This window comes from Panthera tigris, chromosome B2 (genome assembly GCF_018350195.1).
Source record: "Panthera tigris isolate Pti1 chromosome B2, P.tigris_Pti1_mat1.1, whole genome shotgun sequence".
NCBI classification, from domain to species: domain Eukaryota; kingdom Metazoa; phylum Chordata; class Mammalia; order Carnivora; family Felidae; genus Panthera; species Panthera tigris.
The window spans coordinates 138,831,061-138,858,754 of record NC_056664.1 but is presented as its reverse complement, the minus strand read 5'-3'; the positions used below and the strand labels follow the sequence as shown (position 1 = coordinate 138,858,754).

Genomic DNA, 27,694 nt, shown 5'->3' with positions numbered 1-27,694 from the left:
GATACTATGGTTGCAGGATGCAATTCAACATCTTCCTTTCGTGCACTCGTAGCCTTAACAAGAATGCCACGGTTGGAACTCACTGGCCTGCTTACTTGATATCGCCAAGCTCAGAATCTATTTTGTCATGTCTGATGTGTTCTCTGACTAGACACCTCCATGGTTACCTTCCTTCCTTTGTCCTGCCCAGAGACTGTCCGTACTTTAACCCTCCGAGGCCCAGCCGTAGACACCAGAACAGCAGGAGAAAGGGAGCCATGTTGACGCCGGGGGGTGTCAATTCAGGAGGACTCGGGATATTAAGCGAGCCCGGTTCCGGTCCTGATTCTGTCAGTTGTCTGGTTCACACTTTGGCTACACTTTCCCACCTGTCAAAGGAACTCACTTAATTTGATTAGCATGTCTGTCTAACATAGTTGGATATGAACATTAGTCTTACGATATGGCCCACAAAAGAGAACTCTGTGGTCATAAGAACTTAAAGTGCTACAAATCTCATTCTAGGAGATTCACATCATTTCTTGCCCTATTAAATAAGTTCTATAGAAGAGAACCTCATTCGGTTTTGTTTCACCCACTTTTGTCAGGCTTAGTTAGCCATGGAAACCTTCTCCACCTAGCATTTATTGAGCAAGAGCATTCTTCAAAGCACTGGGGCAGTATGAGACTAGAAGAGCTCTAAAGTTGGGGCTTTCCCAACTAAGAAATAAGAATAGAATTCGCTATCATTTCGTGAGTTTCCAATGACAGGTGCTTGACCTACACTTTCTCATTTGATGGTTATAACCTTCCCAACAACTTTATAAAGTAGATAATACCAAGCTTGTTTTCCAGATAAGGAAGCTGAAGGTTAGAGAAACCAACGTGTGTTCCCTAAAAATACATGGGTAGTAAAAGGCAGAATCAGGATTCTGATTAGATCCATCTGGCTCTTTCCATGACATGACCAACATATGGTAGATATGACTGCCACCATTGTGTTATAGGCAGACTGTGGGACTCCTGGCCAGAGAATCCGCCCCAGCCTCACTGCACCCTCACTAAATGCATCACCTTGAGTGACTCAAGTCACCTCTCTGACTGGGTTTCCTGATCTGCGAAATGGAGAAATAAGGGCCCATCTCCAACGGGGAGTTTTAATACCAAAGAAGACAAGGAAATAATGTAATGTGTGAAGAATGTAACGTATATGTGTACAGAATGATATAAAAGTTCATTATCACTGCCAAAGATGTGGCTTCTACTACTAATAGCTTAGACCCATCAAGCCTTGACTACCTGGCAGGTGGGAAGTTAGGCGTTTTACACATACTATCTCACATCATCTTTTTAAGGAACTTATCATTTTTATTCCCATTTACAGATGAGAAAATCGAAGCTGATCACAAAGCTAACAGGAACGATAGCTTGTATTATCAAATTGGCATCATTGCTCTTTCAGATAAGTGACATCCTCAGTTTAGTCCTGAGGAACCCAAAGCACAGAGAGCTGGGAAATAGTAGAAGGAGAGTCCGAATCCAGACTCTTCTTTTGCTAAAGCCCATCGCCTCTCCTCTCTGCCACAGTAAGTTCCAACAGAGTGTCTTAGTCTGTTGGGGCTCCTATCCCACGATACCAACAGAAACGTATTTCGCACATTTCCAGCTGCTGGGAAGTTCAAGGTCAACGGACTGGCTGATGCGGTGTCTGATGAGAGCCTGCTTTCTGGTTTACAGATGGCGGTCTTCTAGCCTATAGCTTCCCTGGCACCCTGGCAGAAGGGGGTGAGGGAGCTTTTTGTAGTCCTTTCTTCTTTTTTCATCAGCGAGAGTCCGATTTGTTGTCTCGCAGTTCTCGACTCAGTGAGGAAAAAAATAGACACAGAAGTCTAGAAGTCTGGAGTCCTTTTCATAAGGGCACTGGTCTCACTCCTGAGGGTTCCTCCTGGATAAACACATCACCTCCAAAATACCCAACTTCCCAATATTATCGCTTTCGGGGATTAGGTTTCAAAATATGAATTTTGGGGGGACGCAGACATTCAGTCTATGGTACAAAACAAGTGAAACAGCTACTTTTCTATTTATCTGGGCCTCACAACAATGCTTTGTTATGGTTTATGAGGATTTCTCAATCCCCTAAGCTTTCTCTTTCCTCTTGCTGTCTGCCAGGTAAAACTCACCCATACAGGCAGCTTCTTCCTTCATGGTTTTCCCAACTCTAAAGGTCATGTTATATTTCGCATGAAGATGGTGATGGTGGGACTGACTTTCGTTGACTTATTCGCTCAGTGAATTACTATTCAGCACCTACTACGTGCCAGGCCCTTGGATACAGATGTGACATGCCTCTCACTTTCCTCACACCAGACTTAGAGCACCCCACCCTTCTCTCAATATTCATTAGCCTTATGCTTTTATGTCATGTTCACAAAGGATCTCATTTCCCCTGATTCTGAGCTCCTTGAGTGCGGCTTCTTTGGATATGCATAATGAGATACACACACACACACACACACACACACACACACGCTATAATTTTTTAATAAATCACCTAGTGAATAAATGTCTCCAGGCCAAAACGAATGAACAAATGGCTTCTATGCCATTTTTGATAAAATCCTAGTTTACGAAGATTAAGTCATGTTTATTTAACCAAAAAAGCTATCTGTTCAGTAATGTTATAATTCAAATAATATGTTTCAATTATTTTATTACAAATGGGAAAAATTTTTATAAGAACCCACAAAATCCTGACACCACCTCCTCCTTCACTATTTCATTGTTATTTCTGGGCTCTGTGTTTGGGGTTTCTCAAGGCTGTTTCAGCGGGAGGGTTAAGCAGTTACCACAAAGCTATAAAACAGGGTCATTGGTCTCCATCCAAAAAAAACCCCCAAAAAAACCAAAACAAAAAAAAAACAGAAGCCAAAGGATTGGAAATAAAAAAAGATGTTTTTATAACTTACAGAAACTGGGGGCAATATTGGGGCAATAGTCCACCAAAAATAAAGGTCAGAATAATGGTATATGGCAGAAGAAAGCTAAAAGCATAGAATCACAAAATAACTTGAGAGGTCTTAACTTCCCAGCTTTGCATATGACCATGAAAGGTCAGAGTCTGTACTTAGACTGGGAAATGAGGAAATGATTTGTCTGAAGTCCCCCAGCTGGTTAACCGCTGAATCAGGATCGGACCGTGTGTTTCCAATTTCCACATCAAGGCTCTTTTATGCAAGAGGTGAGATTTCATGCTATTGAAAGTTTAGGCTGCAAATTATGCTTAAGATCCTTATGCTTAAGTTAGAGTCTACATGTAGCAGAAGTTTAAAGAAGTTTTTCTGTTTTAAAGCCACTCTGTGCTTGTTTGAGTACAACTATCATTAGGCTTATGTAACTAATATTTGTCAGGGCCGCCTACATGTTTTTGAAGTATAAATACCCTTTCCATGAAACTGTCAGCATCTATATAATTTTTAAGTGCAGGGGAGCACAGCAGTACATATTTATCTAACAGCGTCCTCACAATTATAGATCTGGACTAGAGTTTTCAGATTGTTCTCTTCTGTAGTAAGGAAAGGGGAAAATGCAGCATAGGGGTTCTGAGCTGGAATGTTAAGCCTAGATGGTTAACTGCAATGAGATGGGATTTCCTCCTCCCTGTATAAAAGACCGGTTGGCATAAAGGCATACATTTTTACATGCAAGCCTGACGTTGCAAATCTACAGTAATAACAAAACCGAAAGTTTTGTTGGTTGTTAACCATTGCGAACTGTTATCTCTTCACCCTTCTCCTCTGCCACGTTATTCTAGAAAACTTCTAAGTTAAATGCAGGAGAATAGCCAATAGGACGCCTGCTGCTTCTTTAGGATCGTGTGTAGCGTTTTCTATTTGAAGCTGGGATTTTAAATTTTCTTTCTAACTATGTTTTATTTTTAAAGATGGTGGGGAGGAGGGGGAGAAGGAGTTGGGAGGAAATTTCCCAAGAAGGCAAAGTAACAGTAAGTAGAATGATGGCTTGCCAGGGGGGAAAGAAATGGGGAAAGGCTGTAATATGTGAAAAGAGGTGTTTTCAACACAGGAGTAGGAGTCAAACTTCACTTGGTGGAAGGCACAGGACACATCTTCGGGATGAGGGGAGGAGGTGTGGGTGGTTGAGGAGTCCCTGATACAACTTGAGGGAAGCTGAGTGCTGGGCGTGTAAATACCCCCTGGCAATGAATGTCCTCCAACGCCTGCCTAACGGGATGATTAATTCCACATCGCACTCGATTTGTGAAGAGAGCTTTTGAAAAAAATTAGGACAGTTTGCTTGTGCAAACTGTCAAAATGATGAATGAAATAGGTGTGTACAAATGGGGAAGGGGGGATTGCGGGCATCAATATATTGGCTTATACATTTTAGTTTCCCTAATGTCACGGCCGTGTAGACAGGGCTGAGAGCACGGCCAACTGGAAGATTTGGTTCATTTTCTTAACTGCATATGTAATCTTCAGACTATAATAAGATAGATTACCAAAAAACTGAGATAATCTCATTTCTTCATAAATTGTCTTCCTTCATCGCCTCAATAATACATAACCATGATAATGGGTATTTATAGTGTGTCCCATGCAAGATGGCCTTGGGTTCTTAACCTAATATAATAAACAGATAATTCAAATAAAAAGACAGCATGGGCCAGTGGGAACAGGCAAGGCGGCCAAGAAAGGCAAAAATCCATACTCTACTTAAATATATTAATAAAACAAAGGAGGGCCTGCTCTCTTTTCTAATGAATGAAAAATGCACTTAATTTAATCTGTTTAGTTTGAGAAATTATTTGCTTTCCCTTTTCCTCACACTGGAGCTCTGGCCACTCCTGGAATTGATCACCTCTGCTAACCACTCACAGTGCTGTAGTAAATTGAACTGGGACACACGAGGCCACGTTTACCTCTCCAGAAAACACCCGTGCCCCCCCCCCCCCCGCCATCGTTCCCTAGACAGCCATAAAAGACTTCAGTCCCCTATCAGGACTCACCCTTGCCCTGTGGGATAGTGACTAGTATTAATAGTTTTGATATTGTGGTTTATTAACCACACAAGCCATACGAGAGTATAATGTCCTTGTAAAATATTCAAATAAAATAGTCAAAAATCTCCCTCCATTGGCCTTCCTCCCCAAAGTAACCACCACCACCACTTTGTTCTCTAAGGGGTTCACCATTAAACATGGGGGTGTGTCTCATTCCCTTGCTTCTCCATGCATCTGCGCACGCACACCTACCCATGTGCATATCACAGTGTTGTTTTATTCGTACATAAACAGAGATGTGGGTAGGGAGAGACAGAGAGATGTGCACTTTGTTTTGTTGTTTTTTCCCTTTATATAACATGGCTCAGCGTGCCTTCAGCGTCAATACCTAGTGATTGACTATCATTTTTTTTCAATATCTGAAGTTTATTGTCAAATTGGTTTCCATACAACACCCAGTGCTCATCCCAAAAGGTGCCCTCCTCAATAACCATCACCCACCCTCCCCACCCTCCCACCCCCCATCAACCCTCAGTTTGTTCTCAGTTTTTAACAGTCTCTTAGGCTTTGGCTCTCTCCCACTCTAACCTCTTTTTTTTTTTTTTTTCCTTCCCCTCCCCCTTGGGTTTCTGTTACGTTTCTCAGGATCCACATAAGAGTGAAACCATATGGTATCTGTCTTTCTCTGTATGGCTTATTTCACTTAGCATCACACTCTCCAGTTCCATCCACGTTGCTACAAAGGGCCATATTTCATTCTTTCTCATTGCCACGTAGTACTCCATTGTGTATATAAACCACAATTTCTTTATCCATTCATCAGTTGATGGACATTTAGGCTCTTTCCATAATTTGGCTATTGTTGAGAGTGCTGCTATAAACATTGGGGTACAAGTGCCCCTATGCATCAACACTCCTGTATCCCTTGGGTAAATTCCTAGCAGTGCTATTGCTGGGTCATAGGGTAGGTCTATTTTTATTTTTTTGAGGAAACTCCACACTGTTTTCCAGAGTGGCTGCGCCAATTTGCATTCCCACCAACAGTGCAAGAGGGTTCCCGTTTCTCCACATCCTCACCAGCATCTATAGTCTCCTGATTTGTTCATTTTGGCCACTCTGACTGGCGTGAGGTGACATCTGAGTGTGGTTTTGATTTGTATTTCCCTGATAAGGAGCGATGTTGAGCATCTTTTCATGTGCCTGTTGGCCATCCGGATGTCTTCTTTAGAGAAGTGTCTATTCATGTTTTCTGCCCATTTCTTCACTGGGTTATTTGTTTTTCGGGTGTGGAGTTTGGTGAGCTCTTTATAGATTTTGGATACTAGCCCTTTGTACGATATTTGACTATCATTTTATTTAGTGCCTTCGGAGCATCCCAAAGTATGGATAGCTCATAATTTATATAATGATCTTATTATTAATGAACATTTTGGCTGTCCAACAAGTCATATGAACTATAACGAGAACAAATGGAGGCACAAACAAGGAGAGTCCTCACTCACAGGGCAAAGCAGTAGCATAGCCATGAGATAATTAACGTTAAAGACCTTTTAAAGAAAAAGTCTTGGAGACTAAAAATGGTTGACAAAGACTGGCCTCCGCCTTATAATGGTTAATCAGAAAAATTATTCTGTAATTATATTTCCTTAAAACGGAACATGGAAGCCACATTAAGGAAGTTTCTCAATAAGAACAAATATTGCTTCAAAATTTGTTTGCGATTATATTCATCCAGAGGACCTTTACGACAACAACAACAACAACGACAACAAAATAAAAGCCAGGACAATAATAGCTACCATTTTTTGGATAACTAACATTTATTTATGTTTTCTAATCAGCCACAGTCTTTATCTTTTTGGAGAGAAAAACTCTCTTTTTGGAAAATGGTACTGATTCCCTCAGTAGCAAGTCTCTGTCACCCTAGTTGTTTAGAGTTTCTGATGGTCCTGTATTTTGTTTTTGTTTTTTTAAATTTTTTTTAATGTTTATTTATTTTTGATTCAGAGAGAGACAGAGCATGAACTGGGGAAGGAGCAGAGAGAGAGGGAGACACAGAATGTGCAGCAGGCTCCAGGCTCTGAGCTGTCAGCACAGAGCCCGACGCGGGGCTCGAACTCACGGACCGTGAGATCATGACCTGAGCTGAAGTCGGACGCTCAACCGACGGAGCTACCCAGGCGCCCCGACGGTCCTGTATTTTGTACCGCATGGGTATCTGAGCATATAGCATATAGTTCAGGCCGCTATAACAGAAATACCATAGAGTGGGTGGCTTAAACAGCAGATGTTTATTTTTTTCACAGTTCTTGAGGCTGGAAGTCCGAGATCAGGAAGCCCACATGACTGGGTTCTGAGGAGGCCTCTTTGGCTTACAGATGGCCACCTTCTGGCTGTGTCCTCACATGACAGAGACAGAGAGAGCTCTGGTCTCTTCCTCTTCTCAGAAGGACACCAATCCCATCATTGGAGGTCCCATTCTCATGACCTCACCGAAATCTAACCTCCTCTCAAAGGCCCCATCTCCAAATACCATCACATTGGGTTTCAACCTATACTTTTGGAGACAACACAAACATCCAGTTCATAACAGTGGGGAACAGAGGGCGCTGTCCGGAAGGAGGCGAGGTCACAGTGTAACCCACTGGCCTTCTCCTGGGTGGAGGCCTTGGTCAAGGTCAAGGTCAACGCTGGCACTCCATAAAATGCCTCCTGTGGGCTTTGCACACACAGAGCCTGGAATGCACTTGGCCGGTGAAGGGGTTCCTCTTTTTGGACCACATCCTACAATCAATGCTGATATTCACAAACTGGCGCTGGAGATAAAGCGTGGTTTCACCTCTTCTCAGTGATCACTGCCTCTATAATTCACAAGTGACCCATGGGAACACAGACCCCCCCCCAAGTAAAGCCGATGATTCCCTTTGCTCTCTCTAATATACACATGTGGTATGCATTCTGGAAGCTCCTCCAAACAACAGGGAAGAGAACAGGGGTCGCAACTGACAGGTCTGAGCACTTAATGCACATGTTAGACACTGTGCTTCCATGACCACAGGCTCTCTCACCCTCACCATAATCTCGTAGGTTGTTGTTCTAGAGGGTGGTGGGCTTTCTGCCATTTTATGTACTCGGTCATCCAGGCTCACAGTAAATAACCTGCCCCCAGTTACCCACCATGGGGATGGTGAAGCCAGGAGTCTAAAACAGGTTAGAGGACTCACGGGCTCACAGTGTCCAACTACTCTGCCTCACCACATCATCAAACTCTGTCCTCAGGTACAATCTCCTTCTTTGAAGAGGAAATAAATAAAAAATTGTTGGCCCCGTTCCATCCTCGGGGAATCGATGTGGGGTCTGAAGAAACAGAGGTTGTACCTGTGGAGGTATCCTCTGCCTGTGTTCAGAGATGACTCTCCAGGCCGTGAGATAGGAGCCTCTCACGGGGGGGGGGGGGGGCACCAGTGGACCCCCCTGGGAAAGTCGATGGGTAGCTGTTCTTATTTCTTTTTCTGAGATTGCTTCTCCAAAAGCGGCACAGATCCATTTCCTTCTGACCCCCGAGTACCTTGACCTGGTCCAATGCAATTCTGCAGAATTCAAAGAGGAACCCAGTTTCAGGGAGCGTGGGTGGCGCTCGAAAGCGAATACAGCTCTGTGTGTCGCTCAGACCCAGGCCCTCCGAGGTGGGGGTGGCTGAGTCCGGTACGGTGGTTCGTGCCAGGAACGATGTGACATGAAGGCTTGTGACAGGCCACGTGCACACAGAGCGCTCTAAACCCATTGTGGGCTGCCGGAGTGGCCTCGCGAAACGTCTGCGGGTCCATTATATCTCTAGAAATGTGTGCGACGAGTCCTGTAAAAGCAATAACTTTGTTACTGTGAAAGTCCTGAACTTTCATCTCTCTCCTGAGGATGACTTTCTACTTAACAAAACTTTTTAAAGTCGCCTTAAGTATTTGGGGCCCCGATACCAGCTACAGAATTCTGGAAGCCGCGCTTTAGACAGGTAACTGATTTGGGGTGGTTTTTTTTTTTTTTTTGGAGACTGAGGAGGGGTGAGTGTGGGAAAGATCACAGAGGTGTAGCCTGTAGTTTGGGATATTTGTTCTACCAGCGACCGGGTCCTTCCTACTGGACGAAATGCAGAAGTCGAACTATCCTGTCCCTTCACAGTGAGTGTCCCTCACCGTTAGAAGGATGAAAGAGAGTCAAAGTAAATAGCCTCTTTCTCCGTTCAAAGTCTCTTTTCTTCTTTTTCTGCCTGAAGCACTTCTGAGCCTATTCAGCTTTCCTTCATTGCCTCTTGCACCAAAGCTGCCCTGTGTCACCTGTAAGTCAATTACAGAGGGAAAAACACACAAAGCCATTAGAAGGAAGTAAAAAGTATAAAAGGCCCGGCAAGCCCTAAGAACGCTGACACACTGCTAAGCCACAAGAAAGCAAGAACAGGCATGATTTCTATTTGAAAGGATGAGGGTCAGAGTGTGCAGGAAGCTAAGATGTGGGCATCTTTCAAGTAAGGATGATTGAGACTGGATTTGAAATTGACAGGTTTTCAAAAAAGTAAACAGGGTATTTTTCTTACATGAATGCATGCTAAGCACGTTCCTTAAGGAGTGGAAATAATAGAAGATAAATCAATGATGTTTGTTTTAACCTGAATGCCACCATGAATGGTCCTGGGCAAAACAACCTACTGAGAGCAGGGAAGCAAGGGGAGGTGCGTAAGCAAGAACGGTATTAAATTCAATCAATAGGTTTTCTGTTCCGCCACGACCAAAGCAAGGAAAGAGGAAGGCTAAGGTTTTCAAAGAATAATTTACTTTTTCTAGGTTTATTTATTTTGAGAGTGAGCGCTCCTAAGTGTGGGAGGGGCGGGGACAGAGGGAGAGAGAGAGAGAGAGAGAGAGAGAGAGAGAGAGAGAATCCCAAGGAGACTTCACACTGTCAGCCCAGAGGCCAACGCAGGGCTCAATCTCAGGTTCGTGAGACTATGACCTGAGCCAAAATCAAAAGGCGGACCCTTAACCGACTGAGCCACCCGACTGCCCCTCAAAGAATAATTCAGATTAGGCACTACACAAAGTGAAAAGAAAGAGGATAGCAGTATTCATCACCAACCCAGGATGTCAAATCAGCCTCCCTTGTTTCATGATCCGTCCTCAGACCTGCTAGACACTCCCCCGTGCTTTCCCCTCTCACGCAAAGTCAAGGTGGCCCCAAGCCCCGTATCTGTGCTTCCCGGCCTCCCCCTCAGACCTCATCTCATACTGCCTCCCCTCCTTCACAACTCCAGCCACACCAGCCCCCTGGCTCTTCCCCAGAGGTCCCACTCCTTGCTCCCTCCATCAGTACCGTGATTCCCCTGCCTCCTTTATGTCTTTGCTCAAATGTCCCCTCCTCTTGACCATCTGACGTAGTATCGCAGCCCTTTCCAGCCCACCTTGTGTTTCTCCATAGTACTTATCACCCTCTGATGTATTCCGTGTCGTGCTTTATCGTCTTCTTCTCCATCTAAACGCAAACTCTAGGAGAATGGCAAATTTTTGCTCTTTTGTTTGCTCTTAAAGTGCCAGAGCCGAGAAGAGTCTCGACATAGAGATGTAGGACACATTTGTTGAGTCAACAAGTGAGTGAATGAACACAATCACTGTACTTGTGTGTTGGGGGCGGGGGGGGGGGGGGTCGGTTCATGGGGCACTCACCGGAAGGAACCATGGCTCAGATTTACGACTGCAAAGAAACAGGCACTCCGTCGGGGGGCTACCGCACTTAGAGATTATTATCGGAGCTGTAGTGGTACCGTCTGACAAATATTGGGCTCTATTTCTTTTTTTTTTTTTTTAACGTTTATTTATTTTTGAGACAGAGAGAGACAGAGCATGAACGGGGGAGGGTCAGAGAGAGGGAGACACAGAATCTGAAACAGGCTCCAGGCTCTGAGCTGTCAGCACAGAGCCCGACGCGGGGCTCAAACTCATGGACCACGAGATCATGACCTGAGCTGAAGTCGGCCGCTTAACCAACTGAGCCACCCAGGTGCCCCTGGGCTCTAATTCTTAAGAGAAAAGGTCTTATCCTCTAGCTTTTTTGCTCTTACTGACTTCATATTAGAAATTCCTGAACAAACCTGGGGAACATGGGCAAGATGTTTAGCCTTGAAATACATTCTGTGATCTTTTTTGTTTCCTCATGAACTTGATCTGTTCATTAAATCTCATCTATAAGTTTCATCATGTTTGTGAGCTTGCAGGCTGGCTGGTGGAGAGAGGAGGCAGGGAACACCACCTATCAGAGGAGATGTTTGCTGATGGAGGTCAAGGCCAGCCCCCTTGGTAGATCTTGTTAAGTAACAGAGATGTCTCTTCGGTGGGGGGTGCAGGAAAACAGTAATGAGTAGCAAGGAACAGGGCTGTGAGAAAAATCAGGAGAATTACCAGATCTTTCTCCTGTGGTTTCTTCCAGGCACAATTATCTAAAACTCAAAGCACAAAAACTAAGCCTTTATTTCAGCAAACCCATAATACTCCTTGCCACATGCCGTTTGCTAAACACAGAGAGTTTTAAAAAAAAATGTTCCTAGACATAATTTCATTATAGTAGTTGACACACAAACTATTACCAACACCCACTAGCTTTCTTGGACACTGATATGTCTGGCGGAGGGGAAACTTCTGGCCCGTGTGGCTTCCTTCTGCAATTACCATAATCTCCACCCTCCGGAGGTCACGATGCGGAAGTGGATTAGCGCACAAGCCTTTGGGGTCTCTGGAGAAGAGAGTTCAAATCCTGAGCTTAGGTCATGAGTAAAGATGAAGGGGGTTGGTCTAACGGTTTATTCCCCTTGGGGCGCCGTGAAAGGCACAGCTAGTTATGATTATTAACCTCACTGAAAAGAAGCACAGCCAGGAATGTGGTGAATTGGTCCTCATCCAGTGAAACTGGCAACAGCCCACAGACTCCTGACTCTGAATTCACTCTGGACTTTTTCAAACACAATGTGAATTTTTTCAAAAGAAATCACAGTGTGACTGTTCCCTGGCAGAGAGAAGCATGTCATTTTGCAGAAGTGCCCATTTGAGCTCAAATAATTTAATGGAGATAAAGCAGTCTGTGATTATCAGCACATTATGAAAAGCGGGACAGATCCACTCTCTTGTCTTCTCTCTTGACAGGTGTATTTCTACTGGATTTGCCGGGATCCAAGGGCTTTTGAATGGTTTGCTGATCTCTTACTCTCGCTGGAAACACTCATGAGTGAGCGAGGGAAAGCTCACTTTCTGAGTTATCATATATTTCTTACCAACTGGGACGAAAATCAGGTATTGATAAGACTCTTAAAATGATCAATATTACATACGTCATTTAAAAATAGAGCAAAGAGAAGAGAAACCATGTCAATAATGGCTGTATGGTTATCTGGTGGCATGAAAGACTTATTTGTCTGTTCTTAAAAAGGAAAGAAGGATAAAATAAAACCAGATTAGAGGAGTTATTCAAATCATAGCGATAGAAAAATCTACAGTTAACTTGCTGAAGAATAGACAAGCAGATTAGAAAAGAGGTTAGTTAATGGAAGATAATCCCAAGCGTGGAAATCCAAGAAAAATTATGTCACCAAAAGTTGCATTTGTCATTTCAGGGACATCAAGCGCATATTATTGATTAACTGTATTGTCTTGTTCAGCTCCTGATTGGGTCTAATTCTATGCTTTCAGCTATTCAGAGTTAAATAGAAAAAACTCACAAGTGTTTACATTCAACCTTTTGTATTGTAAAGTATGTGAATGTCTACAGAAAATCATCATTATGAATACATGATTTATCTAGAGACTTCTTTTTCTTAAGGCATTCTTAGAAATCGTGTGCACATATGTTTATTCACCTAAGATCAAGATGGTCTTCTGTTGTGGCAGGTGTTTGGAAGCATATTGTATTAATGAAATATTAAGGTGGAGCTTCCCAAAAATAATGTATATCAAAATATCACACTAGGGTAGTATTTCAGGGTTGGTAATATTGAATGATAACTACTAAGTTCTAAATTTTTTTTAACTCCTCAAATATGGAAGCTAACAATGAAGTGATCCCTAGGTTTATGAAACTTTATGTTCTAATCAGCACTTCCATAGCTGCTTGGATTGATATTTACTTTAAGGAAAGTATGTTTGAGCCAAGATTTGCATTAATCACTAAATTTACAAATGAATGTGCTCCTGAGGGTGGGTGTTGGGCGCTCCTGCCCTCTGCCTCCCAGTCTGTCTCCCTCCCTCTCCCTCCTTCTCTCTCTCTCTCTCTCTCTCTCTCTCTGTCACACACACACACACACACACACACACACTCACACACACACATGCAGACCCCACAAGAGATCAGTGAAATTTGACTCTGAAATTCCAGTAAGACCGAGCTTGAAATTCAGTAGCTAAATGAGTTTTTAGGGTCTTATTTGCAGGAGGCCTTAAATATTTATTCCGCTGGGATAGTTTGAAAGACAGGTTCCTTGGGAACTAGGCCTAAAACATCTTAATGAATTAAATAGTGTTAATTATGTTTTCCAAACAAACATTTTCCTTATTCAAATGGGATTTTTGACTAATGATCCATTTGATGAAGTACAGACACAGCCTTTGTTTTTTACTTTCAAGTACTGTGCTTGCTTTCAGCTTCTAAAGTGAATTGATTTCAAGTGTCCATCCAGGAATTTCCAGTCATTTGGGAGTCTTGAGACTGAGGTTCTGTTTGATTTTTGTGACAATACAACTCTGCCCCGTCCTATCTCTGCCTCCTCTAAAAGTGTCCTGTAAGATCCACTTTTTTTCTGAATACAAGTAAATTAAAATAGACGTGTTCCTAAATTTTTGTCGTGACATGTTGAAACTCTTTAGATGCTCAAATTCCAGGAAAAAATAATTGGTGCATTCTGTCAGCGAGGAATCAAAAGGCTGTTTTAGAAGTAGCCAATTGTTAAGCTGAATTCAACAACCTCAAAGTGGCAGAATGACAAGAACAGAAGGGACAGATGGAAAAGGTATTATGAAGGGCAAATCAACAGGGTTTGGGAGATTAATTGAACGTCGGGCTGAGAAATATGGAACAAATATAATTCCAAATGTTTGAACATCACTGATTGGTAGTTGCACAGTACCACTAACCTAAGTAGAAAAGGGCCCTTTTTTCTATTAAATAATGCCCAAGCTTCTTAGCAGCTGCTTGAAGGCCCTTCCTGACCTGATGGCAAAGGACTTGTTCCATTCCATTCCCATCATGCCCCTCTGGGCTCCTCTGGCATGGGAGCCACTGAACAATGGCTCGTATTTGCATGCCTACAGGTTTTCCCTCTCTGTTCCCTCTCCCTGGCAATTACTTCATGTCTTCTGTCCTCCCCACTGCCTACTGAGTGGCATCGTTCTTTAAAGCCCCATTCCCTGTATGGCCATCCCCAGTCGTCTTGGTCAAAGTGACTCGGGGCTTCAGCAGGGTAATTTGTTTACTTCTCCAGAGCACTTTGTTTCTGTCTCTAGTTAAACAGGATTGTGGTCTGACTTATGTCGTTGTAGTTGTGCACTTGGGCTTGCCCTTCCTTTGATGACTAGTTCCTCACAGAGCATAGACCTTCTCTATTTCTTTTTGTACCGCCCACTCATTCCTGCTTATAGCAATCGCGCAACAATTGTATGTGGAAGTAAATTGAAGTCACAAAATATCTGAAGATTCATTTTTGGCTACGATGATCAGTTTGAAGGGACACAAAAAATTCTACATAAAAATATGCTTGGGGAGTTCAAGTCCCAGGACTCTACCCAGGCAGGAAGATGAGGGCATGGGGGAGAAAGTTTGGAGTGATCTTTATAGACTATGCTAATTGGGACCATGAAAATGAAAGTTCTTTGGAGAGAAGTGCCCCAGAAGTGACTACGGACTGGGAAGGCAGCTGTATTGTGAGGCAGGAGAATGTCATAGGAAAACAAATACAACATTTCATCTTTGAATAAAAAGAAGAGTCGGAGAGAAGTAGAAGAAACAGGGTTATACAATGCATATAAAATCAAGGAGATGTTCAGCCATGTGGTTGGTGGAGAAGCCAAGGAGCGCAGCCCTGGGTTGGTGTTTAGATGTGGCACCTGGTCAAAGGTAAATTGGTTGCCTCTGCCTTCTTATTTGCTCACAGCTGAAACCAACTCACTATCTGGCTCCAGTCAATCCTACTGTTAAGCAAGAGGGCTGTGGGGGGTGCAATACTCCCACTCCAATCCGGAGGCTGACACCGCTCCCTCTGACCTGGAGTTCCAGTTCTGATAACAGGGCTTCTGCGAGTTTTTGAGGCTCAATCCCCAACTACCACCTCAGTTCTCACTCCTGAGCCCTTCCCTAATACTTCATGCTTCACTCCTCCTCTTAATAAACCTGCCCCAGAAGAGGATCCCACCATCCTCTCATTATTGCTCCCTCTCCTGGAGTGGCTATTCCCAAACTCGATTCCAATGGGATCCCGGCCATCTGGAGTCAGACTTGCCTGATGGCAACCTCCTGCAGCCCGGGTTTCTGCGATTCTACCATTGTGGGCCATCCACCTACTGGCCCATTGGGGTGCCTCCATTGTTTTCTGCTCACCCACCCTATCTCGGGCTGCTTTCCTAGCCTGATGAGGCCAGCCTGGGAGGCCAGGTGTGCAGCAGGAACCTGGGGTAAGAGTTGAGCCTAGCACTTGTTAGCCAAACTGTTGGGGAGAAATCCTCAGTAGACGGTCCTGTGCCCCAGCCTCTTATTTATCGACCACTACTTACCCGATGCCTGGGTGCATCTAATTTGAAGATAAACGGTTGGGCACAGAGCTTCAACCAATGCACTTGCTGTGCTTGGCCATCGTGGTCCATCTGCCAGACTCAGCATCCTCCCAGCATTGAGCCTGGATGGTACCCTTCAAACTATCTCAACCCGGTAGGTGAATCTGATTGTCAGATCCAGCTTCTTCCTGGATATTTCCCATCCAGGAAGGGGTTTAATTTTAATCTGGAAGGGCCATTCTCAAATCCTGAGGTTTAATAAGTAAGTGAATGGGGACAGGGGTAGAGATTAATTTTTGAGAAGTTTGGCAGAAAAAAGGAAGTAGCTTAACGCTTGCTTTCCTTTACCCATATTTACTGTATCGCTCTCAGCCTTGCAAAGAAAAAGCTTTCCAGGCTCACGTTATTGCACATTGACCATGGCGAAGGCCCTGTGTTTCAGTAGCGCCCCAGGCAGAATACAAAGATAAATGAGATGTGATGCCTATCCCAAAATGCAAAAGCAGTGATTTCTGATAATAATGATAAGCATTTCCAGCCCCATGAAGAAATTTTTCGAGTATTACATCTGCAAAGGAACATAATTACCTCATCTTAGTAGCACGTTTCCATGGGTTTTTTTTTTGTTTTTGTGGTTTTGTTTGTTTGTTTGTTTGTTTCGGTAAGTGTCACCTGATAGCATAATTTTTCTTTTAGGCTGTTCACATAGCTTTACATTGGGATGCAAATACTGATGTGATCACGGGGTTAAAGCAGAAAACGTTCTATGGAAGACCTGACTGGAACCACGAGTTCCGGCAGATGGCCTACACCCATCCCAGGTAAGGCGCTCTCTTTCCTCTGCCTGTGGGAGCCTCGCAGGAGGTTGCTGCTCAAGTGGAAAAGTCTAGGGCACAGGCTGCTTCAGGCGCAGTAGTGGGCACCTTGGGCACCTTGTTTACAGATAAACATCAACCTGAGAAATGGTGGTCATAGGGTTTTCCAGGAACCACGGACCTCTGCTTGACTGGCTTACGACATTTAAATATTAGCAATTGCGCTGAAATTTTTCCCACGTAAACTCAATTAAAGATGGTATTTCTTAAACTACCTACATCTCGAAGAAATGTCCAGTGAACACGATTGATCTCAACTTGCCCAACTGGAGAATTCACATATGTCCAACTGTAAAATGTATCTCATATGTTTAGCAAAGCAGACGAAAAATGTTATGAGACCAAGCAGAGATTTAGTATGGCGGTGAAAGACTCGGGATCTGGAGCCTGAGATCTTGGGTGTAAATCCTGGCTCTGCCATTATCACCTACTCAGTTGGACGGGTTATTTATCCTACCACGGACTTAGTCTCCTGCGTAAATTGCAACTACTAACAGTGCTTACCTCCCAGGCTTCCGTGAAGGTTAAGTGTGTGAAGATATATAAAGCATCTAAAGGAGTGAATTCAGCAGTGTTAGCGGCTATCATCATCATCATCATCATTGTTATATTATATACATATATATATTATTCTATATATTATAATATATAGAATATTATATATATATTATATATACTAAAATATATTAGTATATAATAATTATTATATAATTATAATTATATTAGTATAAATTATATTATAAATTATAATATAATATTAATCTATATATATTAATTAATTAATATTAATATATTAATATATTAATATATATGATATATTAATATATTATTAATATATTGTATTAATTATATTATATATTATAATATATTAATATATAATATAATACATTATAATATATTACTATATATTAATATATCATATATAATATATTAATATATTAATTAATATTAATCAATGTATATTAATTAATATTAAAATATTAATAATTATAATTATTATAGTAATACAAATATGATCATAAATATGATAATTATAATATAATTAATATTAATTATTAATATATTATATTAATATATTAATTGTAATATAATATAAATTATAATATATAATATAGATTATAATATAGATTATAATAAATAATATATTATATTATATTATTATCATTACGTAATAAACTTCAGTGTAGACAAGGACGAGCATTTGCTCTGGGGCCACAAGATGGTAGTGAAGTCTCTGTTTTCTGATTCTAGAAGTTACTGGCTCTATGACCTTAGTAAACCATGGACAATACCATGCAGTCACAGTGTTTTTTTCAGAATTTAAAAAATATATAGCTTGGTAAAATGCAAAGCACTAATGCAAATAGTTATCATTGTTATTCTATGTCCCGTAAGTTGGTTTTTGTTTTGAATCCCCATCATCTATGGCTCTTGAAAGTCAGTACGTCTTCTAACTGTCTTTGTTTAAAGAGTAGTTTCCACATTTGAGGAAAGACCAAGGAAGTGAGGGAGTATGCCATGTAGCTAACTGGGAAAGAGCAGGAGGACAGCATGTGCCAAGACCCTGAGGCAGCACTGTTCCTGGCATGATCCACGAGGCTAGTAAGGGTGGAATAGAGTAGGTAAGAAGAAGAGTAGCAGAAGGCATATAGGAGAGGTAACTGGGGGACTTTTACAGACCATTGTGAGGCTTTGGATTTTATTCTGAGAAGAGAAGTCACTTAAAGGTTTCAACAGAAGAGTGACATGATCTGTCTTATGTTTAATGAGATCACTTCTGGCTATTGTGAGAGAATAGATTATAAGTGCCCTCGGGCAGAAGAGGAGAGTCCCGGGAGGAGGTAAACAGAGGTAGTGGCTTGGATTAGGACAGAGCAGGTGCTGAGAGGCAGTTGGATGCTGGTATTTTGTGAAGGTAGAGCTGACATGGCTTGTTGATGGATTCGATGGGAGACTGGCATGACCCGAGCTGGAACGGAGTTACCCTTACTCATTCGGGGATGACTAAGAAAAGCAACTTTGAAAGCAAAGGGTATCAAGAGTTCCTTTTTGTGACATGTTAATTTGAGATCCCTATTATACATCCAAGTGGAGATTTCAAGTAAGCAGGTGAATATGAGTCAGGAGTCAGAGGAATTCAGGCTGGAGATACACACGTGGGAGATGTCAGATGTGAACTGTGTTAGAGCCATGAAATTGGACGAGATGGACAAAGAAGCAAATTCAGAAGGACCAGAGTTCAAGGAACTGCCATATTTGGAGGAGAGGACAATATTTTCTCTGTGTGCACGTCAGAGAGTTTAATATAAATTACTCATAGCTATCAGATTAATCATGTCATTTACATCTTCTACACCCTGACCTTTCTTCTGTCCACTTTATCAGTATTGAACCATGAAGAGTAAATTAAAATCTACTGGCGTCTCTCTAACTCCTTGTTTCCATCTCTCCTTGCAGTTGTGGTCTTCTGTCATCAGGGTCATTGCCTCATGAAACCTTCTCTAATTCCCTGGAAGGTTTTCTTCTCTTTGGAATACTCTTCTGGTGAATATTATTCATCTTTTGGTCAGTTTGGTTTCTCTTTCTTGCATTTTTCTTATACTCTCTTTGTGCCAGAGCTATTCCATTTTCTTTTTTTTATTTATTGCCGATGAATTCGTGAGACTTCCCCCAGACCAGCTGTTTGAAGAAGGTATGATAAGGAGGGGTGTGTGGAAGGGGTGACCATGTCCAAGGTTCATAACCCATCCAGTTCAAACTCTGAGACCCCCAGCCAATCCTCTATACCCTGTGCCATGGCAGCCTGCCCTATAACCCCAGGCCCAAACCAAGAGCCGTCACTGCAGAGGCTCTGGACTCCTGCCACACCACGCCTGCATCAGCCCAGGAAGGAGGCAGTGGGAACCTTCTCCTGACCTTGAATCGTGCTGAGAGTAAAAGATTTCCAACAAGAAAGGCAAGGAAAAGCTTGACCTTTAACTTCAGAGCTAAGGGAGAGAGGGAGGTGACCAACTGTGCAATCACTTCTACCCTCAGGCTTGGCCTCAGCTGACCGGTAAGAGCTGGACAAGGCCACAGCACAGCAAGTGGTCTTGGGACTCTCCAGGCACCACTCCTGAAACCCACCAGCTCCATTTTATTACTTGCCTTGACTTTTGGCCTGACACTTGGCCTACAATCCAGTTCGTGCCCCATCCTCGCTAAATGTGGTGCTTTGAACCCATCCCAGCTTCTGGAGCCTCAGAATCTGATTCCTTTGAGCTGCCTACTCAATGCCCAGTCCCCCCTCCTCGACCCCCAGCCTCCTCTGAGACCTGAAAATCACCACTTTTCATCTCATACCCACTGGGTGCTTGTCCAGAGGCAAAGATTGGATCATTTTATCTGTGGGTTTTTAAAAAGATTGTAAGTAGAAAACTAACAAAATGTTACAAGAGCATATGTTACAATCATGACCAGATTTTTTTGGTTGGTATTTTCTCCTTTTGGAGAAAAACATCTATTCATTTGATAAATGTTCTACACTTTGTTTTCAATTATAGGATGAATGTTCCTACTTGCAGGCTTTTGACACAGACACATATATCTTTGCTTTGAGTTCTTATAGATAAGACCACTCCTTGTTATGATCGCCCCTTATTGACTTGTTACGTTGTATTTCTTTATTTTTGTTATACCTGAAGTTTGTGGCCCAGTGGGGAAGGCCTTTCAAACCAAACCATTTAACTATCTCCCTTCCCTCGGAAAGGTGTGAGCCAGAAACAGCACCAGGAGACCAAGAGCAGAACTGAATTTGCACAAACTCTGCCCAAACAATTATGGCGGGCAGTGCTAGGAAGTGAGTCTGTCCAAGTGTCAGAGAGTGAAGAGTAGAAAACAATATGGAGGCAGGAGAACCACGTACTTGGCACTTCTCTCGTTGCCCTTGGGAGGAGAGTGCTCGTTCCTTTTCAGAAGCTGTAATGAAAGTTTAGTGTGTAAATGTACTTAAAACCCAGTTGAACTTTTCAGCACATGAGCTATGTAAACTCTTCCTGATGGTTGACTTCATCTCCCCCAGAGTAAAAGAGGCCACCTAAGGCCTTGTCACTGAATCAAGCCTCTACAGCATACTTCCCAGCCCCAAATTTTAAAAATAGTGTATTTGTAACAGCCTTAGACACTAGAACACGACTTGTTATATCGCTTCAGCTGTCAATGTAATTAATATCAGACACACGTAGGCAAAGATCAATGATCATTTTTTCCCTGGAATGCCAGCTCCTCGGTCCAAGTCACCGGTAAAGAGCTTAGCACCCTCCTTCCAAAAGGCTTTTAAAATGACCTCCTTAAAATAATTTTGCTTTCTGCTGTGTAAAAGAAGATTTATGTTTAATGAAGCTTTTAATGAAGAAATCTCAGAAAGAGAATGCCAATAAAATCTAATTTTTAAACAAGAAAATCTAATTTTGAGAAGTATTTCAATATCCTGGCCTTTGTCCAGATATAAATGAAACACACAATCCAATTATTGTTCTGCACAAAGGACAAAGTAACATTAATTTTCTTCAGGATGGTTATTAAAGAGATAAACAGTATGTTTTTCCTCGATTATGTCAAGGATATGTTTGTTCCCAAGCCTCGTTGGCTACTCTTACAAGACAGGCTTTTCCTGTCATTAGCTCATATCTTTTGGCAAAGATGGGTCAGGAAGAATTGGTGGATTTGTTAGTGGCCTCAGAAAAGGTTCTTTGTTCTTGAGGGCCTTTGAAGTAGGCTCTCAACCATTTCTATTCATCAGCACGAAGCCAAGGATTCTTAGGGCTTACTCTTTTAAAAACATTTACCTGTTCACTCAAAGCTGGAGTTCATTCTGGTTCCAAGAAGAAGGAGTTAAATCAAAAGAAGAAAGGGAAGAGGGGCAAAAATATTTTTTTACAGAACGTGAAAAACAGCACCAAGAATGAAGCTTGGAGGGAAGCAGATCAAAGAGAATAGTGCAAGCTCCAAAGGAACCAGAAAATTGCAAAAATAACAGTAATAGAGAAACAAATTGATGGGCACCAAAATGAATACAAATAAGGAAGAGGGAGGAAAAAATTAAAAAGACATCAAAGACCGAAAGTAGAAAATGCGAAAGGGCATTCTATTGTTTTTTACCTGCAATGAATTTTTGTAATTTTGTCAGCTGTATTACAGAACACAAGCATAGTTTCAGAAGAAGAGCAACAACTAATATGTGGAAGTATGGAAAGGAAACCTTTGATCGATGGGCCCAAACTCATAGGCATGTGACACTTGTGTCCACTGCTTAAGCTGGACAAGCATAGAAAAGCACTTCAACCACAAACCAATGAAAACCATTCTCCCAACTAAAATATGGTTTGTTAATTAAACATGTGCATTGAGAGGCGCCTGGGTGGCTCAGTCAGTTAGGCGACCGACTTCAGCTCAGGTCCCGATCTCACGGTCCGTGAGTTCGAGCCCCGCGTCGGGCTCTGTGCTGACAGCTCAGAACCTGGAGCCTGCTTCGGATTCTGCATCTCCCTCTCTCTCTCTCTGCCTTTCCCCTGCTCATGCTCTGTCTCTCTCTGTCTCAAAAATAAGTAAAATGCATTAAAAGTTGTCTTTAAAAACACATGCATTGATAGTCATGTCTTAGTAATCTATAGAAATGTGTCTCTTTCACAAAAATGGAAGCCGTATGTCAATTTTTGCAAACATTCTCAATATGTTCCCAAGCTTTAACAAATATTCCGAAAATCAGGGAAGCGTTTCCAAGAAGGTACAGAGAATGAAAATAAATATATCTTTGCCGCATCTAGCTACCTTTTTGATAAACACACATTGTGCACATACTCAACCGTCTGGGTTTCTGGACCACTCGTTTTTTAATTAATCGGGTAAAATGATTTTCCAGAAGACTTCACTCTTTGCTCTTCCATTTCACATCGTGTTTATCGTTTGCCACTTTTGGCTTATCTGCGGATAGATAACTCCCCGTGCCATGGAGACGTAGAACTTTATGTAATTAATCATCATAAAAACTTTGGAGATTCGGCCATTTCTTCGTAACTTGAGTAGAAGTGTTTCTCTTATCTCGAAGGAATAAATACAGACTAAAAGAGCACTACCGTTTGTTAGAACTGTTCCATCCAACCCAACGATAAATAAAGAAAGGTGCCGACTTACCATATGATTGGGAGATTCTAATCCATATTGCACAAATGTATTTTAGACCACCCATTGTTTTCGGAACTGTAAAAATACCTTTAGACTAAATTGAGTAAATGTGTCCATCTGGAACCACATTTGCTTGTGTGCACACTCTCCAATTCTCATTTGTACATGCATATGTGCAAAATGTTTTTAAATGATATTTTTAAGAAATTAACATTCTGATTATAGCATACAGGGCCCTCTATCTAATAGGATATTCTAAACATTCATTGTACGACTAAAATGTTCAGAATACCCAAAGGAAGAGGCTTCAGTGGAAATCCCACTCATGATAAATTATAGCTTGATGAGAAGAGTAAAGCCACCATTAACTTATGACTGGGATGTTGTTAGCATATTTCAATCGTACCTTCCCACCAGAGGACATCCAGCCTTATAGTCAAGTGAAGATTCAGTGGAAATCACTGGCTTAACTCTACTCGAGGTAGTAAAGATTAGGGAGGGGGGTGAGCGCACGTGGATCTGTCATTCTGCAAAGTGTCTTTGATGACGTTGCCTCGAAAATCATTAGATATGACGAATATATTAGGATATTTCTGGATGAAGGTAAATATACTGTAGTGTTTTATCTGGAGGGGTTGGCAGAAAAATGGCTCCACCCTTCCCTGGAATCCAATGCCACCAGACGACTCCTTTTATCTTTTATTTCACTTTCTACTTGACCATGGCCATCCTCAGGGGCAGCTACTTGATCTGTGCTCCGCAGAGCTGAGCACAGGAGCCAGCATCAGCGAGAGAAGGGACGAAGAGAAGGTTGTGGAAGCTGGGACCGAATTCCTAGCTCTTTCCAAAGAAAACGGGGCTGGTGGGAACAGCAAGTCAGTTCTCATCAGTGAGCAAGCACCGTTAGGGACCTTCGTAGCTCCTCATGAACCACCGAGTAATTAGGATGTGGAGAAAAGTAACAGCAGGCTGCTACAAACCAACCGGGAGATGGGTTTTCAAAAAAGCTGGCCAACACAATTGTCATCTGTGGTTGTGAAAAGAAGGTGTTGTACAAAATATAATTATACAGTGAATCATTTGGAGGAATTTCTAGTGAAAAACACTCACGAGGGAAGATTAACCAGAAGTCGTGTCCATTGTCTGATACCAAGTTTGTACCCTTCCTTGTCTTCTTCCTAAGCCTCCATAAATCCACGGGAAGCTTCTGTTTATCGATTTTATTTGCAGAATGCACTCAGGGTATAAAGTAGTTTGATTTTTTTTTTAAATGGGGTTTAGGGTCTGCCCCTACAGGGTTATAACTTACCAAGCATAAAAGCCAACACATAAAAACAAACATACAATTTAAAGAGAGGAGGGCTCAAGGCAGCAGAACCTGAGAAGCCAGCAAGATGGTGGGATTACTCCCAGGCACACCCACTCTCCCATTTATCTGCTGAGCAGAAATCTCCTGGTGGGTGACATTTTGGATGCCTTTCATGCACGGCGTCGCTGAACTGTTTTTGAAAAATGCATCAACCCCACAGAAAAGAGCACAATAGTTATTTAGCAAATAAGAGGGGGACAGAAGGATTTTCTTTACTGTTTATCAGAGCTAAAAATAATACTGCTAATGTTAACCATCCTTGCAGCTCGTGTAAAATTTGTCCTTTTCGCATCAAAGTCAGCAGCCCAGACTGATCGATGCCGCTAATGTTGTCCTGGATCCAACCCCTCATTCATGTGCAAGTTCCACAGCTTGCAGGCTGTAAACCGGAGAATAATGCCTTGCGTTTTTATACTTCTTTTACGGAGAATCTCTCTCCCTTTTTTTTTTTTAATTCTAAGCAATAGTGGGTAATTAAACTTTATAGAAGGATTTTTTTCTTTACCAACCCCATTAGGGTTCTGTTGCACTTGTCCATTGCCTCATAAAAGAAAAAACAAAAAAAAAATACAGCCACATCTGTGCCTGAACCACTTTGTGCGGCTTCTCGGCTCTGATTCACACAGTGTGCATTCGTGACCAGAAATCCCCATACTTGAAACCACAAAATGCCGAGGAGGGTAAGCACGGCAAGCGCAAGACTGTCATGTGTGGGGACAGTGACGCACAGAGTGTTAGTGAAGGGCTGGCCGTTCTGCCTCAGCAGAAGGCAGATAATGAGTGGCCTTTGTGAGACTTTTTGGCGACTGCATAACCATGACGGCTCCATGAATGCAGAAGAGTGTGTACTTAGCTGTGCAGAGTAATAGCTATAACTTCAAAAGAGGCAGGATTGCTGTGAACTGCTGGGGACACCAGTGGTACACCTGGCCACTGGCAATCAGAATCCTTTGAAATGGAGTCTTAAAGGCAGAGCATCAAAGGGTATCCTCGGGACCTGCAAACAGTCACTGTGGCTGCAAACGAAAGGGCAATGTTAGCCTGTTGGGAATGGGCCAGTGGGCAATCTCTTTGGTGACGCCTCCATGGACAGAAAAATATCACCACCCATAACAGAGCCTTTGAACCTAGATGCAAGGATACCTCTGGGCATCAGACACAAAGCCAAGCTGTGACTCCTCGCCGGAAAGCGTTTTGCCTGACCCATCTATCGTTCAAAATGTGTCACTCCGGAATTCAAACAACCCAGGGCTGGAGTGCCGATCCAGGAAGACTGTCATCGCCGTTGGGATAACAGTCCACATCGCCTCTTCTGTTCAGCTCTGCGGAGCCAACCCAGACACCCGTAATGACGACGGTCACGGCGTAAGCTGTTGCTGAAGTTCACCTTGTGCCAAGCACGGGGTGGAAGGCTGGATCTGCCATGTCTTGTCTGATCCCCTCCGAGGTTCTAGGAGCTACGTATCATAACGCACCCCATTTCATAGATCAGGAAATGGGCTTTGAGGGGATAGTTAATGTGCCCAAGTCCCCTCAGCAACAAAGTGGTGGAACCAAGAGCATTCTTAACCAGTGCCTTCAATTCCCACAAATACTGTAAAGTTGCTTCATTAAGTCATAAACTCGTATTTCTCAGTGGAAAATATTTTCTAAAAAGGCACTTTCTTAAATGTAGCCATGGGAATAATGCCTTCAAAAATACTACTTAGATATTTTAAACATATTGTCATTTACAAATGAGTCCACTTGATAAGTTCCTTTGAAGCTAGAGTTTGAAATGTAATTGAACCATCAATTTCTACCATGCTTATTACGGTCCTAGAATGCATAATTAAAATGTGGATTGGTCACATGGCAGAGAAGCATGTTAACATACAAGCTAAGGAGAACAAGGCTATAGGCGAGCTTCCCAACAAAAGGCAGCTATGAAGAAGGAGAGGTATTCACTGGGCTGGACCTAGAGCCCCAGGAATTTCTCCAAGCTAGTGTTTCTCAAAGTGTGGCTCATGGGAACATGTGCTTCGGTATTATCTGGGGGCTTTGCTCAAAATGCATTCCTTGGATTCAAACCTGGGAATCTGTGTTTTAACAATCTGCCTAGGTGATTTTATGCAAAGTACGAGAACTTTTGCTTTAGACTAAAGTAACTAATTCAACTTGTGCCAGAGACTGGAAAAATGCTACAAGGTGTAGAACATTGGAAGGCAAAGGAAAACATGGCCCATAAGTCCCTAGAGAGGCTGTCTGCACCTGACTTTCAGAGACAACCTGAATCCTTGCACCGGTGGGTTGTTTGTCTACAAGCAAAGCTGGCAGTCATGGTTCCAAGGGATTTGAACAACCCCGGGACGGCCACTATATGCAAAATACCTCTTCAACACAGTTTTCTGAAATGCCATGACTAGAGATGACGACTTTTGGGTGACCCCATTTTCAACAATGTCTCTTCTTCCTTTCCGATTCTTCTCTTTGGCCTTCTTTGAAAACCAAAGGCATCCTAACAGCAGAAATAAACTAAATTGCTATCACTTTAGCAAAAATCTTATTATGTATAAAAAGGCAGGGCTGAACAAGATATTCATAATAACTAACACTTCTAAAACCTTTTTGAATGCACTATCCCATTTTGTTCTTAAGAAAACATGTGATGTAGCCATTAGCCTCTTTGTTTTACTCATGCAGAGACTGGAATCCAGGGTCTTACCCAAGACCGTGCAGGTGATAATCAACAGAGCTCCATACTCAACAAATGTGTATTTCCTACTATACGCCAAGCAGTATTCCAGGCTCTGGGATGACAGTGATGAGTGAAGCAGAGCAGGCCCTTCACATTCCAGCCACCGATCCAGGAGGAGGTCAATCAGGGTCACCTGACCAGAAATCCAAGAGACAGCACCTCTGTTATTGCCACCCTCTCCCCAGTGAGCAGGGCCCTGCTCGTCAAAGCCTCTTGGTTCCAGCCTGTGTGACTTAGGGTCTAACAAGATTCTGGAAACTGTGGGGAAGCATGGTACCCAGAGTAGGAAAGAGATCTAAGGAAAAGGAAGTGAGCGGAGAAAGGGAAAGTCACAACCCCAACCACTTCCCTAATTGTGTCAGTCCATCGTAGTTTCTGGCCAGCCTTGCCTCCGCATAACACACTCTTTCCTTGTTTTACCCTACTGCAGCAGCAACATTGGCATATTCTTCTGTGGACCCAAGGCTCTCTCCAAGACGCTTCAAAGGATGTGCCGCTTGTATTCCTCAGCCGATCCCAGGGGGGTCCATTTTTATTACCACAAAGAAAGCTTCTAGACTTCGGAGAAAAAATTCCGTGTATTACATACGTGGCTACAATCACATAGGTCAGCGCTCAGGAAATGTTGCCTGTAAAGGGCTATATAGTAATTATTTTAGATTCTACAGACCATATGATCTCAGTAACAACTACTCTACTCTGCCATTCTAATGCGTCAAAATAGCCACAAACAGTACGTCAAGGTATGGGCATGGCTGTGTT

General features: G+C 42.6%; 1 protein-coding gene across 1 annotated transcript in view; it reads left to right on the top strand.

The window, feature by feature from the left end:
* The window catches only part of NOX3 (NADPH oxidase 3), a 61,463-nt gene extending 33,974 nt beyond the window's left edge, over positions 1-27,489 (top strand). Inside the window, exons 11-13 of the mRNA XM_042985362.1 lie at positions 12,178-12,324; positions 16,486-16,610; positions 27,363-27,489. Coding sequence (XP_042841296.1) covers positions 12,178-12,324; positions 16,486-16,610; positions 27,363-27,489 — 399 coding nt within the window. The remainder of the gene's footprint in view (positions 1-12,177; positions 12,325-16,485; positions 16,611-27,362) is intronic.
* Positions 27,490-27,694: the final 205 nt, after the last annotated feature.